Source organism: Mobula birostris, chromosome 3 (assembly GCF_030028105.1).
Source record: "Mobula birostris isolate sMobBir1 chromosome 3, sMobBir1.hap1, whole genome shotgun sequence".
NCBI classification, from domain to species: Eukaryota; Metazoa; Chordata; class Chondrichthyes; order Myliobatiformes; family Myliobatidae; genus Mobula; species Mobula birostris.
In genome coordinates this window covers 178,704,511-178,724,893 of record NC_092372.1, presented here as the reverse complement: position 1 = coordinate 178,724,893, position 20,383 = coordinate 178,704,511, and the positions used below count along the sequence as shown (strand labels likewise).

Here is a 20,383-nt window from a genome sequence, read left to right as displayed (position 1 = left end):
CCGTTTTGAATAGGCCAAAGGCAAATAACAGCAAACAATGAGGCTTAAATTTTTGAGAGCCCAGTTCAAACAAACAGCTCCAGATTTTGAGGTGCTTATAATAATTAATGGAATCTAAGATAGATGTTGAGGTCCATGCATTTCAGAAATTATCTTTAAACAGAACTGTAAAAAATCAACTTTATATCTTTGTAGAATACTTCAGGCTAGCCTTAGGTAAAACCAGACAGCAGAACCTAGCCATCCAAGCCAAACATTCCCACTTCCTTTACTTTATCAAAGCTGGTTTTGCTCCCAAATGTCATACATGGGCCCAAATATCTAGTGTTCATTATAATATCCACACAATTAATTTCCTATACAACACACAGTTAACTGGGACAGAGCTTTATAACTGTCTGAATAGGATTAATTAAATAACATTTTCAAGCTATTATTTCATCACAAACAAATATATGGAGGCATCACTGCAGTGTACCAATCTTGCCACACAGCTTTCGTGAAGGTGATTGTAAGCAATCTTTTTCAATTGTTTTAGACAATAGGCTTAAGTAATGAATTAAGTGGTTTATTAGTCATTTCAGTGGACAGAGAAGCACAACTATGTTCATTTGGGTATGAAATCATATAAAGGCCAGACCAGATTAGGAAATCAATTTTCCACCTTAAATATTATTGTAGCAGTCCAGTAGTTTCATAGTCACCAATGGTCACTTTTTACTTTGCATCTATTTAATTAAATGGATTAAAGTTCTCCATTTCCTATTGTGTTATTTCAACTCCTGACTTCAGATCATAGGCCTCATTGTCTAGATTGCCTGTGAACGTAACCACAATATGACCATGCTCCTGTGGGAAAAAAAGAAACAATGGGAGTTGTACAAGGCATTGTTAAAAGAGGAAGAGCAATAAACCATATCTATTTCAAGTGAACAACCAGGAATTGGAGCACAGCTTGAATTTTATCATTTACTTTTACTGTATGCCTGTATTTACAGTAGAATTGTCTGGAAGTGCAATCCTATCTGTTGCAATGCAAACACCTATTCTTTCTCCTGTGCTTTGACAGGTTGGCTCTGTGTGACCCAAGCAATCATCTTAAAATAACAGGTGACAAATATATTCATACCGAAAATTCTCTTCAGGCCAGTGTTTCTATAGGAAATTGTGGAACAGATGCTGCACATTAGCTAGATTACCTGGAGCTTTATTTGTCTTGCATTTACTAATTACTATGAACAAGCATGTATGAACTGGAAAGATAGTTTTATATTTGTGCTAAGTTTTCCAGAATGGTACATAATATACAGGTACATATCACCAACAGTCAGAAAGCTTTCATACATGGTAATATGTTTAATTAATAACTTCTGTGTTTAAAAAATTTCTTAAATATATTGCTATGCCTCCAGTATCACACAGTCTTAACTCTGGAACTCCTTGCCCTGCAGCACTGTAGGAGTATCTTTATCTGGGCCTCTGCACTTCCTGCTGTAACTCCCTCATTGGGAGATCAGTAATGACTTCCCCTCCTCGCTGAAAATCAACACAGGCACAAATCAAGGATGTGTGCTTAGCCCACTGCTGTACTCTCTCTACATCGTGATCATTGATAAATTTGCAGAGTAGGCACCACTGTTGCTGGTTAAATCTCAGATGGTGATGAGGAAACATACAGGAGTGAAAGAGATTGGCTGGCTCAGTGGTGTTTCAACAACTACCTCACACTCACTGTCAGCAAGATCAAAGAACTGATTGTGCACTTAAGGAAGGGAAAGTCAGGAGAATACACACCAATCACTATGTGGATGGTGCAGTGGAAAGGATAAGCATCTTTAAGTTTCTGGATAGCAACATCTCCGAGGATGTGACCAGGACATAACACATTGACACAATCAAGAAGAAGGCATGCTGCTGTCTCTACTTCATTTGGAGTTTGAGGAGACTGAGAAAAACAGGTTGCTGCTGGGTCCTGAGAGAAAATTTGTAGAATGCCTACAAGATGGCTTTTTAGAGCAGCTTGTGATTGACCCCACTAGGGGATCAGCTATTCTGGAATGGGTGTTGTGTAATGAAACAGATTTTATTAGAGAGCTTAGGGTAAAGGAACCCTTAGGAGGCAGTGAACATAATATGATAGAATTCATCCTGCAGTTTGAGAGGGAGAAATGAAAGTCAGATGTTTAAATATTACAGTGGAGTGAAGGGCATTACAGAGGCATGAGAGAGAAGCTATCCGAAGTTGATAAGAAGGGGACACCAGCAGGGATGACAGCAGAGCCACAATGGCTGGAGTTTCTGGGAGCGGTTTGGAAGGTGCAGGATAGATACATCACAAAAAAGAAGAAATATTCTAAGGGGGGGGGGGGAAATGAGGCAACCGTAGCTGACAAGGGAAGTCAAAGACAACATAAAAGTAAAAGAGCAGGCATACAATAGAGCAAAAATTAGTGGGAAGCTAGAGGATTCGGAAACTTTTAAAAACCAACAAAAGGCAACTAAGAAAGCCATAAGAGGAGATAATATGAAATATTTAGTTAAGCTAGCCAACAATATCAAAGAGGATATGAAAAGTATTTTTTTCAGATATATAAAGGGAAAGGAGAGGTGAGAGTATATGTTGGAGGGCTGGAAAATGACACTGAAGAGGTAGTCATGGGGGACAAAGAATAAATATTTTGCATCAGTCTTCACTGTGGAAGGCACCTCCTTTGAATCCACTCCAATATCAGCATAACATTCTTAGATAAGGAGCCCAAAACTGCTCACAATGCTCCAAATGAAGCCTCACCAGTGCTTTATAAAGCCTCAACATTACATCCTTGCTTTCATATTCTAGTCCCCTCGAAATGAATGCTAACATCACATTTGCCTCCCTCACCACAGACTCAACTTGAAAATTAACATCTAGGGAATCCTGGATGAGGACTCCCAAGTTGCTTTGCATCTCAGAGTTTTTAATTTTCTCTCCATCTAGGAACTAGGCTAAGCTTTTATTTCTTCTCCCAAAGTGCATGACCACACAATTCCTGACTCTGTCATTCATCTGCCTCTTCTTTTCCCATTCTCCTAATCCGTCTAAGTCCTTCTGTAGCATCAAACTTGGCCACAAAGCCATTAATTCCTTCATCCAAATCATTGACATATAACGTAAAAAGAAGCAGTCCCAACACAGACCCCTGTGGAACACTAGTCACAGGCAGCCAACAGGAAAAGACTCCTTTTATTCTCACTCTTTGCCTCTTGCCGATCAGCCAATGCTCTAATCCATGCTAGTATCTTTCTTGTACAACTATGGGCTCTTAACTTGTTCAGCAGCCTCACATCTGGCACCTTGTCAAAGGCATTCTTAAAATCCAAGTATACATCTACTGATTCATCTTTGTTTATCCTGTTTGTTATTTCTTCAAAGAATTCCAACAGATTTGTCAGGCAAGCTTTTCCCTTCAGGAAGTCATGCTGACTTTGGCTTATTTTATCATCTGCCTCCTCCAAGTAGCCCAAAACCACATCCTTAACAATTGACTCCAACATCTTCCCAACCACTGAGGTCAGACTAATTGCCCAATAATTTCTTCTGCCTCTCTCCCTTTTTGAAGAGTGGAGTGACACCTGCAATTTCCCATGCCTTCAGAACCATCCCAGTATCTAATGATTCTTGAAAAGTCATTACCAATGCATCCACAATCTCTTCAGACACCTCTTTCAGAACCCTGGGTTGTACACCATCTGGTCTAGGTGACATATCTATCTTCAGACCTTTCAGCTTCCCCAGAATCTTCTTCCTAGTAATTGCAACTTCACACACTTCTGCCTGCTGGCACTCTTGAACTTCAGGCATACTGCTAGTGTCTTCCACAGTGAAGACTGATGCAAAATGTGTCATCCTGCCTTTAGATGACTACTTCCTCTTTGGGATGTATATATCCTGTGCCTTCTGAATTGCTCCCAGAAATTCCAGCCACTGCTGCTGTGCTATCATTCCTGTTTTTTCAATCAATTTTGGCCAGTTCCTCTCTCATGCCTCTGTAATTCCTTTTACTCCACTGTAATACTGATACATCTGACTTTATCTATCTGACTAATTCTATCATCTAATGATCACTTTTCCATAAGGGTTCCTTTATGACTATTCACCATGACTATCATAACATTGCTATTTTGACATGCATTTTCTATCTCTTGTTGTAACTTGTAGACCATCTCTTTACTACTGTTTGGGGGTTTGTATATAACTCCCATCAAGGTCTTTTTTACCCTTGTAGTTCCTTTATTAGTTCCTTAAATAGTTCCATAATTATTCAACACCTCCCAATTCTATGTCACCTCTTTCGAATGATTTGATTTCATTTTTTAATAACAGAGCTACACCATCTTCTCTACCTACCTGCCTGTTCTTTCAATACAATGTGTATCCTTGGATGTTAGCTCCCAACTATAACGTTCTTTCTGCCATGATTCAGTGATGCCTACAATGTCATACATGCCAGTCTATAGCTGTGCTACAAGTTAGTCTATTCATGATTCTGGGAATGAAAGGCTTATTCTATGAGGAGCAATTGATGGGTCTGGGCCTTTACTTGCTGGAATTTAGAAGAATGAGCAGGTATCTCATTGAAACCTATTGAATGTTGAAAGGCTTAGATAGAGTGGATGTGGAGAGTATGTTTCCTATAGTGGGCGAGCCTAGAACCAGAGGACACAATCTCAGAATCGAGGGACGTTCAAAGTTCAAAATTTTAGATTTATTGCATATGCCCACTAGAAAATAAATCTCAGGATTGTATATAGTGACATGTATGTACTTTGTTATTTAATTTACTTTCAACTTTGAACCAGTCTGGCCATTTTCCTCTGACTTCTCTTATTAACAAGGTGCTTTTGCCCACATAAATGGGCATAAAAAACTGGATGTTTTTCATTTTCCATGCCATTCTCTGAAAACTGTAGAGACTGTTATGTGTGGAAAAACCCTGGAGATCTGCAGTTTCTGAAATACTCAAACAACCTCATCTGGTACCAGCAATCATTCCACTGTCAAAGTCGCTTAGATCACGTTTTTTCCCCCATTCTGATATTTGATCTGAACAACAACTGAACCTCTGGACCATATTTGTATGTTTTTATGTATTATTTGCTGCCATGTGATTGCCTGATTATTTACATTAGCAAGAGGTGTACAGGTGTACCTTATTAAGTGGCCATTGAGTGCATACCTCTAATACTTCAGACAGGAATGCCAAATTGCATGCTGAGAAATAGGAAGCTGAATGGAGAACTGTTAGAATGATTAGCAGCTTCTTCCCCCACGCTGTAGGACTACTGAACTCCCTGCCACCACCCAGCTCTCATCAAGTGTGAAGCGTCAGAAGTGTTATACTGTTTGCTTTTTAACTTGTGTCGTAAGTGCTTCCTTTAACCTGTTCATTTATTTGTGGTAATATTTCTTTATGTGCTTGAGTTATATATACTGTGCTGTGCACCTTGTTCCAGACGAACATTGTGTCATTTGACGGTATACTTGAATACAGTTCAAAGACAATAAACGGAACTTGAACTTGAAAATTACAAGGATGATGAGCAGAGTAACAGGATGCTTAATCATACAGAAGCACAAACCAACATAATATACCAGAAGAAATTTTACACGGTTAACAAAACAACCCTCTTCAGTGATCTGTACAATAATTTACTGTAATGTACTTCCACTTCAATCACCTCCCTAATGTTAGATTTATCTTTTTGCTTAGTTCATAATTGCCTGTAAATGGAACATGGCAGGGTTGGGGTATACAGTAAATATATACTTAATCTGCTCTAAATCAGGGAACCAGTTAATATTTTGCTAAGACTCAATTAAATTTAGCATCAACACAGAGGAACAGACTATTCAAATCAATTTCACAATTTGCCGTAATGGGATTTGAACTAATGACCAAAGTCTGGTCCATTTCATATCCATTTATCCATTCATCTAATCTGCTGTGAAATACTTGTGAATGCTATTAGACAGCTGTGAAAATTACACAAGCTGGATATTTAAATGGTCAGCAAATTCAATTTTGTTTCATAAAAACTTACTGGTAACATTCCATAATTTATTTTCTTCAAAAACAGGAATCCTGAACCAGTACTAAATATTAACAAGTAGTTTACTGGTACTTCATACTAACATCCACTGATTATCAATCACAATTTTTTTCACTAAAATTATGCATCAAGAAATTCAGCCAATGTTATTTACGTAAGAAATAGAAAATATGAGTCATGAACACAGGACAAAACAAACATTACATTTGCAATAATTAGAGTATCAGCTGTCATATTTAAATTTTCCTTCCCCCAATCTCATTTATATCCTTGGCTGCACAACTGCACAACAAATTAGAATGTGCTAATTTAATTGCCATTCATATCATGTGAACAAGTGATGAGCAAACTTTTGACTCCATGCAAGGTTAATTCTAATGATGATCATAATCCATCAGCATATTTCGTCAGATGCCACTGAAGAACCTCCGCTTTAAATATACTCCATCCCTCTACAGCTGTCTGTGATAATGAATTCCACAGATTCAGCAGCCTCTGGCTAAAGAAATTCCTCCTCATCTCTTTTCTGAGGGTGTGTCCTCTGGTCCGATTATTGCAAACATCCTCTGCGTGGCCACTCTATCTCAGGCTTTAATCTTAGTCAAATGCACTCTCATATGTGGTTTAGGCCTCAATGGTAGGTTAGAAAACAATGAAATGCCTTATGATGGATCACTTTGAATACTTCACAATAAGCCTATAGGAAAGATGACAACAAAATCTAATCTTGACAAAAATTATTCTACGATAAGGTCTAACATCCCAATAAGCTTAAGATCCAATATATCATGGTCCATGCCTACGGCAGTCATCGGGCTTGGAAGTGCATATGCATTCCAGGAAATTCATCATAAATGGATACAGGTAGCTGTTTGAGTGTGAATGCCTGATCTTTACTCTTTGACCTACTTCATTTCCTGAACCAGAAGCAAAAGTTCCCATCTATCAGTCCTGCTAAGATCCATCAATTATCAATTACCATTGTTTTCACTAAAATTATGTAAATCAACAAATTCAGCCCAGTTTTACTTACATGACAGAAACAGAAAACGTGACTCGCGAACACAGAGTGAAGCGGCCGACATTATAACAATTAGAACAACATCACATAGACTTATCATATCCCACTTATCTTTTTTTTCTCTTGCATCTACACTCATTCCTACCTTTATAATCCAGCCATGAAACTTCAGAAAATTTCAAATTTTGGCCACTTGGGGATCCCTGATTTCTATTGAACCCCAATCACCTCACTAACTGATGCCTATGTTTTCAGCTCATATGCCCTATACCTCAACAGCTGTATAATATTCTCTCTATTTATGAATGATCCTTAAAATCTACCTGATTGAACAAGTCCTCAGTCAGTCAACTATTCCAAAATCTCCTGTGTAGTACAGTTCCCAACTTAGCTGATAGTAGTCTTGTGAAGTATCTGGGAATGTTTACTTTTACACTGAAGTTGTCACCCAAGTGAAACATTTGGTTGTTTGAATAATGAAGGTGAATTATTTTTGCAATGTCTTCTTCAGAACCTGTGAGAACACACAATAAACGTAACTGAATCAGAAACAATGAATTGTTCCAAAACTGATGATAGGACACCAGATATGGGTTCTAACTGCATGACAAAACCAGATAATGATTTTCTCACAAAATATGCCTGCATTATATTGTTATTTGATGACAGCTCTCTTTTCAAGACAGATTTCTTGCCAACTAAAAAAGTCTGAGAGAATGAATTTGCTTGCCAAATGATTTAAGTGCAATGTGATTCAAATCCAAAAGCATTTGGAATAGATTTATACAGCAAATTCCATTCGGAGTTGCATTTTGTATTAATAATAATTCCATATAAACTGTAATTCATGTAGGCTGACTGGGAGTGAAATAAAAATATAGTTTATTATTCCTCGAGGTTATGGCTACTTTTGAAGCAGTCATGGACTTTACTTCCTACAACAGGTGGCATCTGAGAATGTTTTATCCATTCACGGCCATTATAAAAGGTGGCATTTCCTATCAACACTCACAACACGCTGGAGGAACTCAGCAGGTCGGGAAGCATCCATGGAAACGAACAGTCGACGTTTCGGGCCGGAACCCTTCGTCAGGACTGTAGGGGGAAGGGGCAGAGGCTCTATAAAGAAGATGGGGGAGGGTGGTAAGGAGAAGGCTGGTAGGTTCCAGGTGAAAAACCAGTAAGGGGAAAGGTAAAGGGGTGGGGGAGGGGAAGCAGGGAGGTGATAGACAGGAAAGGTGAAGAAGGAATAGAGGAAAACACAATGGGTAGTAGAAAAAGGCGGGACCATGAGGGAGGTGATAGGGGAGGGGGCAGAGTGACATAGGGATAGAGGAAGGAAGGGGGAGAGAATTACCAGAAGTTGGAGAATTCTATGTTCATACCAAGGGGCTGGAGACTACCTAGACAGTATATGAGGTGTTGCTCCTCCAACCTGAGTTTAGCCTCATTATGGCAGTAGAGGAGGCCATGTATGGACATTTCTGAATGGGGGTGGGAAGCAGAGTTGAAGTGGGTGGCTATTGGGAGATCCTGTCTGTTTCGGTGGACGGAGCAGAGGTGCTCAACGAGCATTTAGGCATTTCCTATCCATTCCCAATTGCTCTCGTGAAGACAATGAATTAAGTCAACCAGATGAGTACGTCTGGCATTACATGAAGGTCAAACAGGATAAAAGTGGCAAAATCCCTTACATGAACCACATTGTTTTGATGATATTGCTGGCAATATCATTCTTGATATTAGCTTTGTAATTGCATATTATTTAATTGCTTGAATTTAAAATTCCACTGCTGCCACCCTGGGTTCTGAACGCCAGGTTTCTTTTTGTTCATTCCTGTGCAGCGGACATTACTGGCAGAGTCAGTGCTTCTCCCTTTCGACTTTGAGAAGGTCCTGGTGAGCCAGCATTTCGAAACACTGCAGTCATTCTAGGGAAGGCACTGCTACATTGCCGGAAGTACTTAGGCTCAGTGATGAAGGGAAAGTGACAATACTAATTCGGGATAGTCTGTGATCCAGAGAGGAACACGAAGGCGGTGGTGTTCTCATGCACCTGCTGCCCACATCCTTTTGGGTTTGGATGGTATTGTGGATGGTCTTGGTGAGTAACTGCTGTGTGGTGAAGAGTGAAGACCAGGCAGGTGTATACTTATACTCAGAATGCATCTGCTCTTCCATGCCTGACGGCTGCTGTAGGCATGGCAGTTACAAATGACCATAAACATGACCAGACTAATACTAGTAACACAAACCACAGGCTTGTTATTCTGCAGTGCGTGACTCAGCTTGTAACAACTCAATCATCTATACAATGAATGTGGCACAAGTCAGGAGTATACTTTCCATACTGCCCTGATTAATGCAACTCAAACAATACTGAAGAAACTCAATGTCATCCAGGACAAACCTGCTTCTCAGGAACCTATCAACAACTAAACATTAACAACTTCTGCCACTGGAGCACCCTGGCTGTGGTGTGCACTGTGACAGGATCCTCAATTACCCCTTATGAACTGTGCTTTTAAAAAGAGAGAAGGAGCTGTACAGCACAAACACCTTGATATTAAGAGAGGGAAAGGCAAAGACTGCTCACAGTTTGTTTGGAATTTCTGCAAGGACACTGCCAGCTTCTGAGTCCCTACAGAGAGAGAAGGGAGGAGCTACTTGATGGACAGCTGGTGTTCAGCATGCTGAGAGATAAATAGAAGGTTAGCTGGTAGACAGACAGACACGTGATGTTGAACACTGGATAAGCTTTGTTGTGCCCACAGAAAGGTGGGTTTTTGGAGGATCGATCGGGAGAATCGATCAGTGGCTCTCGCAGGGTGGAAAAGGTGTGACCTGTAGGAAGTTATTAGTGTGTCCAACCCTCGACTGGGTTGATAACTCCTCCACAGAAAACGGTCCCCTTGTTGTGGTCACATTCAGTGACTTCTAAAGGATTTTGGAGGACAACCGAAAGAATCGATGGCATCGGCTTACTCGAACAACCACAACACCTCTCTCTCTCCATCACTACTCAACTAAATACCACGAACTGAACTGAACTTTACTCATCATCGTAAGACTGTATCCATTTACCCCTAGGCTTGAAGGAGCTTGGTTTTTATATTTCCACACATATGTAAAATCATAGCTAACCTGTTTGATATATTTGAATTTTATTACTGCATTGCGTAGTTACTAATAAATGAGTATCAGTTAATAGCAATACCAGACACCAAGGTGTTTTCCATTTCTGCTGGTTCTTTAACCCGTCACAGGGTACATGACAGCACTATGTACAAAATGCACAGCAGCTGATGGAGGAGGTCTCAGCGATTAGAATGCCATCAAGTACCAAGAGCAAGCAGAAGATTCTATCATGCTTGTGGTAGGAATGTCATGTACTACACATCAGTTATGGATAAAACAGCCGAAGGTGGTTGGGCCAAGGATGCCGCCCCAAGGCTGGGGTGATTCATCTTCAATTACCAAGGCTGTGACCTAATCACTGATACCCAGATTGGAGCCAAGTGATCCTGGGGAAATGATTCAATGATTGGCAATTACGAGGGGTGATTGATAAGTTTGTGGCCCAAGGTAGAAGGAGTCAATTTTAAAAAACCTAGCACACTTATTTTTCACCATAGTCCCCTTCTACATGTACACACTTGTCCAGTGGTCGTGGAGCATACGGATCCCTTCTTTGTAGAAGTGGTCCACAGTGGGGGTGATTGATACATTCATAGCCTAAGGTAGAAGGAGATGAGTTATTCACTTCAAACTTTCTGCATTATCACTCAAAAAATTGAACTGCACGTGCATGTAACGAGAGCATCTTGGACCTCCAGGTGGTCCACAGCAGGGGTGATTGATAAGTTTGTGGCCTAAGGTAGAAGGAGATGAGTTATACCGCTCTCGTTATATGCACGTGCAGGTCAACTCTTTGAGTGAAAATGCAGAAAGTTTGAAGTTAATAACTCATCTCCTTCTACCTTAGGCTACGAACTTATCAATCACCCCTGCTGTGGACCACTTCTGGAGGTCCAAGATGCCGACTTCTACAAAGAAGGGAATCGTATGCTCCACGACAGCTGGACTAAGTGTGTAACTGTAGGAAAAATAAATGTGCTAGGTTTTCTAAAATTGACTCTTCTCTACCTTAGGTCATGAACTTATCAATCACCCCTCATAAATGCAACTTGATGGCACTGTTTCTGATTGAGAGTAGACAAGCTGGATGATTTGCTGGGTTGAATTTGTCCTTTTTTGTTGTGGATGGGATCTACATGGGCAATTTTCCATATTTACATGTAGACGCCAGTGTTGCAGCCATACTATAGAATATAACTTGCTGACAGATCTGAGTTTGTACGCAAATACTACATCCCATAGGATTCGCTGCATCCAGCGTCCTCTGACTGTGGGGATCACAGACAGAAGCTTATGTGGATTACTTGTTTGGCTCCTCTAGTTGAAAATGGTGCAAAACCTTTTCCTTAGCACTCGCCTACTGGGCCCAGCTATTCCCCAAGGATGTGGGTGATTTGCAGCCGCCTCCTCCTGTTAAATGTTTAATTGTCTACCGTGACTAGCTGTGGTTAGACTGCAGAGCTTTGATCACTGAGCTCTGTCTGCTTCTACTGTCAAGCATGCAAGTAGCCCTGATGCAGAACAGACTTATTGAAATATTTCCAGGGATAACAGATTCTATTTATGTTGAAGATATGTTCTCTCTAGACCATAGGAAGTTGAGTGGTATAAACAGAACAAGTGGAGAGAAACTGTTCTCATTGATTCTCTCTTCCAGTCAAGAACCAGTGAGCATGGAATGAAGGTGATTTGTTAAAGACTACTAAATTTAAAGCCTGATTTCATTGGTTAGAAGCTGCATTAGACACAAATTCCATGAGCTGTTGCAGCAAGCGTATGCTGGTGGAGGCATAGATGTTAGAGTGTTGATGATGACATTGCTTAGGGAATGCATGAGGCACAATCACTTATTGTCTGCAGAACCAGTAAGCACTAAATAGGAATCAGAAATACCAAATGAATGAGCTTTTAAAATTTACATATACAATTAAACACGGTATTATCTGTCTCTGCCAAGGAATCTCCAGCAAGAGAAATTCTTTGCATGAGTCACCCTGTGTTTTCTAAGTCCATTCATTGTGGAGGTTCATAGAGCAGCAGGCTGTAAACTATTGAATGAAGGAGGAATACAGGTTCTACAATGACAGTATTCCAAAGAAATCATAGTGCTTCATAACACTTAAAGATAACAAAAAAAGTGTCGATGCATGGGATTAATTGGTTCGCACAACCAACGGGCTCACTTTAAGGACTGTTTATCTTGTTATTTCATGCTGTCGTTATTTATTGCTATTTATTTATATTAGCATTTGCACAGTTTGTTGTTCATTAATCCTGTGTACAGGTACTGTTCCATAGATTATGCCCACAGGAAGAAGACTCACAGGGCTGTATGCGATGACATATATGTAACCCTGATGATAAATTTTACTTTGAACTTTCAACTTTGACATGATAGGCTGAATGGTCTGTTTTAGTGAAATTTGACTCCATACTTCTTGGCATTGTGGATATTTGAACTCTGCTCACTAGTGTGGACTGGAGGAAGAGGCTAGTTAAGTGCTTGTAAATTGCTGTCCTCTCATTGGGGTGTTGTAGAATGGCATACAAGCACCAGACCAACAATGATCTTGGCTGATGCCCCAGTGCAGGAAATCCTAAACTGCCTGTAAAATAAAAGCATGGTCACAGTGCAGCAAGCAGGAACCAAATGGAGTGTCCTTGCTCTGCTACATTAGATGAGTGCCCGCCTCTTTCGAGCAAAAGCTCTCCTCTTTCCCATTAAACAATGGTGAAGCAGGGCCTGTGTAATGAGGAAATATTGATTAGGCTTACAGTATGTGTCATTGGATGTGCATAACCAGCCTCTTCTTTATGTTAATGCATTAAATTTAATGGAAGACCAGCAAAGAGCGTATTGAACTTTGCAGTAAAAGCACTAGACTGAATTTTCAATACACAGATATCATATCACTTACAGTATCAAAATGTGCTGGTGTGCAATCTAATTTTTAAGTCAAAGATCATTTTCTTTTCATAAATGACTACCAGAAAAACTCTGATAGTGTGCAATCTCAAAGTTTGGAAATCCCAATGTTCTGGCATCTGGTTTCTGTGCTTCTATGCTTTCAAAAGCACTCCAAGTCCTTAGATACTGCACTCTCTTTAAATTCACAAGGCCCTAGTTCCTGCATTCCCCTAAACTTTGAGCAACAAACAGTCTGCTAAATCCCTTCAGTAGATTGTCTGTTTCTGCAGATCCCAATATCTGTAGTCACTTGCGTCTTCCCTTGAACTTTACTGGGTTCACTGGAAAGTTTCTACCATTGTACAGCATCTAAAAAAAAGTGAACCAGAAGTGTGCTGGACTATTAATCAGAATAACAGCCAATAATCAAGAATATCTGCCAGTCTAGCACCAAAGTCCCAAGTCTTATTGTGTTTTCAGGCTAACTACCTTCTCTCCTGGTACGGGGACCTTTCGATAAATATAATCAGCCACCATCAGACCTTCCCTCCCCATCCCAACTGTAACCGACATAAATAAATAAACAAGCTGCCTACTTTGTCCCCAATACAAGCAACTGGATGCGTAGTGCTGCACAATCCACGGACATTTTCCAAAATTGATAAAAATGCCTTTGTAATTTATAACATCTTTTCAATATTTTATTAGTTTCTACATAAAAGAATACATCATAGAGTTAGAGTTGGAGCTTTATTGTCATTGCCGAGGACGATGAAATTGCGGTGCTACTCCATTTAGTATAAAACATACGGGCAATTCAGTTACTAAAAACACAATGACTAAATTTAAAATAATGTCTGAGTTATTTAAAATGTCATTGAAGTTAAAGCTGAATTAAAAACAACCAACTCTAAAATTTAAAAAAACAGTAGCTGCCCCATTCGAGTGTTGGACTTGCCCATGGCATAAAATACAATGATTAAATATTAAATAGCATTAAGAATTAAAGCTGAAATATAAAAAAGAGCTCTGAAATTAAACCCAAATATTACATATGCCCACTTAGAGATTTTCTATAGTGTTAATGGACTATGGGTGGGTGGGGGGGTGAACATTATTAGTTGCATGACAGCCCTGGGGGAAAAAGCAATCTTTCAGTCTGGATGTCTGTGCAGAAATGTTTCTGTACCTACTGCCGGTTGCTGGAGATTAAATAGGTGATTACTGGAGTGGGATCAGTCCATCATGATGTTGCAACCCCACCATGGATAGCGTGAGTTACAGGTGGTTTCCAAGTTTGGTAGTTGTGTCCCACTGATGTTGTATGCAGTCCTGGTCACTCACTGCAGTGCTTTCTGGTTGATCTTGTTGGTGCTAGTGTACCATACTGTCACGTCAGTGTGCTCTCGTTGGCACATTGGTAAGAGTTCACCAGCAGTTTTTGGGGGGGCAGATTTATTCTCTTTAAACCCCTAGGACAGCCTAGGGGTCCAGCTGAGCATTTCTTACTATCAAGGATGTATTGGTGGTCCAAGAAACCACCATAAAATACCTGTGCAAAACACATATAATGCATAAAGTGCCTAACAGCATAAACTATGGGTTCACATGAGTATTATTTCCAAGGAACAACTCAACTCTCATAAACACAATACTTACATAAAACATATATGATTGAACTTTCCCAAGAACATCAATAAAATAAGACTATATACAAACAGAAAAATACCACTGTTACATCTGTTCAAATTTTCTTTTATTTTCACAGTAATGATCAAGTGGTTGTGACTATACTAGGCTAGAGCAGCTGTAGAGTAGGTTAAGCTGAAAAATCAACCCAAACTCACAGAATTTAAGGATCCAGACTTCAACTTGTCAGACTTACCATTGAATGGATAGATTTTCCCCTTGCATGAACAGTTCGTTCCACGTACTGGGATGAGAGCAGATCACTAGTTTAAAAGAATAAATGTTAGTCAACATATAAATGCTATGTACCTCGAGGGCAATAGATATATTATTAATCAGATCTATTTTTTGACTTCTACCTTCATGCATTTAATTAAAAACTGCATATAATAACCATTATACCAAGCACAGAATTTGCCAGATCTATTGTGAAACTTCATAACAACCTAGATGGCTTATCCTGCATGTAGTCACCCTTCTGGTATCTTTAAACCCTTCTGGATTTAAAGCAGATGGAGGAAATTTAAAGGAGAGTAGGTTTCAAGTGGGCAGAGCTTTCCTAAAACAAGAAGCAGATAGTTTAAGACCAAGACTATTTAAGTGTTAGGAATGCACTATGTTCCTGTCAGATGTTTGCCCAAAATGGGCGGGAAGAAACAGTCAAACAGTTTCAGGAAGCTCAGTACTGGCCACCTCATTCCCATTTCTACTATGTCTGATCCATATACTGTATTATTTCTCTTTTCTTCTCATTTCTATTATCCTTCACTTACATTCAAGGTCATTTAAACTCTCTTATTTTCCACTCTAGTAAAATGGAAAGCAGGAGAGGGGTGAAAGGTGCTGGCAGGCCATCTCAGGTTAGGGAAGGAGGGTCAAAGCAATAGAGGCCTAAACTTCCCTTACAGCCTCACTACATCTGGTGCACACCGGAGGGCCTCGTCTTTGCCCCGTAGGCCTCAAACACAAGTCCCTTTGAAATAGAGGCAGAGTTAAGATAACAGCAAACAGGAACTTAATGGGGATTATTTTCACTGCTATTTTGTATATCAAAATAAAGTTAATTCTTAAAACTTACAAGAGTAAATTGTGCAATGCTTTTTCATTCATAGACAATGTATTAAGTGGTGTTCTATTTCATTCCTTAAAATCAATAGGACTCTTGCACTCTTGTGACCCTCTGGTGTGAACCACTACCACAATAATTGAGGGGTTTCCTAACCTAATGCAGCCCTTCCATGTCTAGTAGCGGAGGAACCCTATACCGTGGTTCTACCCCAGCTGGCCTTTGCTATAGCTGCACCAAGTTTCAGTCCGTCCCTCAGCACGTACTCCTGCAGCCTGGAATGCGCCAGCTGGCAGCATTCTTCTATAGACATCACGATGTGCTGGCAGACCGAGTTGAATCTTCCAGCAGCACTTGCTGTCTGTCTCTGTGTGTGAATCTCAGAACAGGCTGTAGATCAGAGAGTCCTCTGTCACACAGCTGCTCGGGACAAACCGTGACACAGACCCTTACAAACTTTCTGCATGCCCTTCTCACAAATCTGCAAAGAGGTAAGCGAGCATCTCATCCCCACGGCAGTCCTCCTGCGGGCAGGGTGTGGTGGCTGAGCAGTTGCTCCATTTTTGAATGATAATGCAACCAAAATTCTTTCTCCCCTTCCATCACCCCATACCATATCTCAGTTGACCCAAGCAATTTTAAACAAATTAAATTTCTTGTAACAGAAGCACTATTTTACAGCATAACAAAACTAATTTAGCAAGCTGTTTCATCAGGCATGACAAGCTAACTGAATTGCTCAAAATTAGCATTCTCATTATTTTTATTTTTCCATCAGCGCTGTACCCTAACTGCTGCACACAAAGCACAGGTAGAAAATAGAGCTGGCCTATTTTCCCAAGGTATATATTATTTTAAATAAAGTGGAACACAACAGAAGATGTATGAAAAGCCTATTTTATGACATTAAAACTGGCAGAACAAAGGCATAAGTACAGCCTAATTGTTGTACTTTTGCGCACCTGTTCAGTTTCAACATTCCCTTTATAACTGGCTGGGGTCATTTCTCAATCAACCAATTGCCCCTCTCCCTCCTTTTTCTTGAATGCCTACACTTCTCATCATGGCTGATACAACCCTTGACCTTTTACCTCCCCTCTCCCCACAATCCAGGGTCTTAAGCAACCCCCTCCACCCACTCCTTTCAATTCTGTATGTTCCATTCACTGCTCACAAAACACTTTCTATTAGACAATGAGGAAAGCAAATGAATACTTAACAAAATACTTTCCATCAGTTCACAGAAATTACTCCAACTTTCTGTCTGTGCATTCCTTAGATATTGCTTCATTCATATTCCATCCTCTGCCTCATACACTGTCCAAAGGAGCTCAATACAAACAATAAATCAGCTTTCCAAACTCAAATTTCAACACTTCCAATTGTTTTCTTCCCTTTTCTACCACTTTTCACTACCAAATCACTGTGCATATATTTCATTTATTGCTTAATCTCCCTTCCACTTTATTGCTTAATCTACTGCTTTCCACTCTACCAAAGATATTAATTTTTTCTCTATGACCACCATCTTCCATCCATGTTCCTCAGTACTTGCTTGTTAAATTTCTAACTTTCTCCTTTTCTCATGAACTTTATTTTTTCACTCTTCACAGATGCTGCCTGACCTGCTATTTCAATGATTTAAGGTTTCCAATATCCCTTATATTTTCATGACAAAAAATTCTCAACACTAAGAATAAAAATTGCTGGAAACACTCAGCAGATCAGGCAGCATCATTACAACAGCTGAGTGTAGGATCTCAGACTTGAAACTTGAGCTACTTTTCTGTTTTCTGTTTGCACGGGTGAACTAACACCTCAAATCAGCAAGTTGTTTGCTATGCCTCCTCTCTCACTGTGAAACAGAAACATCTCTTTTTCCCTTGTTAGAGAGAGAGAGAGAGAGAGAGAGAGCCTGTGGTATTTCGAATTACCGGGTGAACGAGTAGTCTCTAGGGTACTGCAAGTCTATGTCTTTAATGATGCTTTGCTGCACGCTTGAATGCTTGGTAGGTGGCGCTGATGCTTTTTTGCTGGTGGGGGAGGGGGGATTGTTGCTTTGCTGCTGCTTGTGTGCGGGGGGGAGCTGGGGGGCGCTTTGGGGTTCTAACATTTAACTGTCATTCATTCTTTGGGGCACTCCTCTGTTTTCGTGGGTGGTTGCGAAGAAACAGAATTTCAGGATGTATATTGTATATATTTCTCTGACATTAAATGTACCTATTGATGATGAATCCATTTTGAGCATTTTCTGTTTTCCTTTCAAGATGTTTTGCTCAGATTTAGAAATTGATCCAATCTATTAAAATTATTTTCTCCTTGCACAGTTCAAGCAGATTATGATGGATAGATTGTCTTGAGATAATGTAGAAACTGAAAACTCAAAAAAAATTTTGAAGAGTGTAATATATTTGGATATTTACTCATTCAAGTATAGCTAAATGATTAGGTTGATCAGAATATCCAGGCAGAGATAACTATCACTGTACCAACACTGTCAAGAAAACACTGCATTTTCAATAAATCAGTAAGTCATTTGGCAAAGTTTCATCAGCAACAGGGTCTCAGCAATAAATGAAGAATGCATAGATATTAGGAGTACTCCATTTGCAACAGAAAATCTACAAATTATACAGGAATTGCTCATTTAAACTTTAAATTGGATCCATGTCTAATCATCGTACTGAATGTGGCTGTGTCAAAAGTATACAGCTCATAAAATCGGTTCCAGGATGAACTCAAATCAGGTTTGTGAGCATAAAACCTAGTAGGAAGCGAATGAGATTTTCGAGAGGCAGCATATGTGCCCCAATTTGAAACCAAATTGGGAAGAAAAAATAGTTGCAATTTCCGGATTGTACAGAGGCTGTGGATAAATTTCAAAGTTATTCGCTGAAAGTGGTCTGAATTGAAATTGGGATTTGAAACACAGGCTTAATTTGTCAAATAAGCAATCAAGTTTTCAGGCAATTGTAGTGTAAATTTGCTTTATTTTGAAGCTCTTAACAAAATGTTCTGCTGAATCAATAATATAATACAGGAAAAATAGGCAAATCAGCCCCTCAAACCTGTTCTACCATTCGCTACGAACATGGATGGTCCTTCATCTCAAAACCATATTCTCATTCTCCCCATACACTCTCGATAGCTAAACATTAAGCAATCATCAGTAAGTACCTACATATTTGACCTCGTGATAAAGTGGAAATCATTGATTAAGCTGCTAAATACAGCTGGGTCCTTGATATTCTCTGAGGAATTCCTGCAGCAATATCGTGAATTATGTATAAGATTATATGTATGCATAGTTCAAGATGTTTGAAGGTTTCTATAGCTAATTACAAAAGAAATTTGAAATGCCTTTCATCATCTAGAGAAAATGGAGGGCTGATGTAAAGCATGAATTATTCATAAAATGTTAACTTATATTTTATGTTGGTTGGAATTCCAAAAATTTTCTTTACTACTATAAATCAAAGAATCAAACTCAGTATGATTCCTTGCATATAATATTAGTAGAGCTACTAGAACTTGATGTTTCAATTCCTATGGTAAGTTGGCACTCTCGATGTTGGCAGTGGGTTTGGAGTCGTGACAAGGAGAGAGGGTAGGTACGTTATCAGGGTCAGCAGGTGGGCACCCTCCTTCTTTGACGTTTCGTTGATAAGCCCACAACATCTCCAGAGGGCTCAGTGGTGCTACCTGGTATCCCAGGTACACCCCCCTCAGTTCCATACCCTCCTTTCTTCATCTTGCAACCCAGTTGTTGTCTTTCCTTTTAATCCAAATCCAATTGCTGCTTTCCTCTGCTGCGTTTGACAAGGACTTGATTGCTTGTTGGAGGGAGTGACCCCTCACCCCCACCTTCTTCAATAGACTGGTCATGGATGTAGCAACGAATCCCCTGCATCCCACTTCCACAGGGAAAATCTTGGTCTTCCAGCCATTCTGGGCAGCTTCAGTTGCCAGTTCAGAGTACTTGGTCTTTTTCCTCTCATAAGCTTCTTCGACACCATCTTCCCATGGCACTGTCAATTCCACAACATATGCCAGCTTGACTGTTGTGGACCACAGGACCATGTCTGGCTGGAGTGTCGTAGCCGCAATGTCTGGGAAAATGCAATCATTCAGATGTTTGCTTCTCTGTTTCTATACTGAAAACAAAGGATCACACCTCCCTTTTTTACATTCACTACAACTAAAAAAGACAAATCTAAAAGGAGGACCAGCAGGAAAGAGCAATGGGATTTGCATTCCTTTGCAAAGCTACACCAAATCTTGCTCCCATCTGAAAAGATCTTTGCAGGAATTAGTTAAGAAATTATTCGTTGCTACAAATAATGAAAGCAATATTGAATCTATATACAGTAGTTGGTGAAACTAACAAAGTAGATCATGAACTGACTAGTGGAATTACCAATCAGCTGAGCAAAGTAAAGTTTTCAAGCTGTAACAAAGGTTTTGAGAGAAG

General features: G+C 39.8%; 1 protein-coding gene across 3 annotated transcripts in view; it reads right to left on the bottom strand.

Moving 5' to 3' along the window:
• Nucleotides 1-20,383, bottom strand: part of LOC140195455 (disintegrin and metalloproteinase domain-containing protein 22-like) — a 345,726-nt gene that overhangs the window by 274,032 nt on the left and 51,311 nt on the right. For all 3 annotated transcript variants that reach the window (XM_072253768.1, XM_072253769.1, XM_072253771.1), the window contains exon 4: nt 15,043-15,109. In XM_072253768.1, coding sequence (XP_072109869.1) covers nt 15,043-15,109 — 67 coding nt within the window. The remainder of the gene's footprint in view (nt 1-15,042; nt 15,110-20,383) is intronic.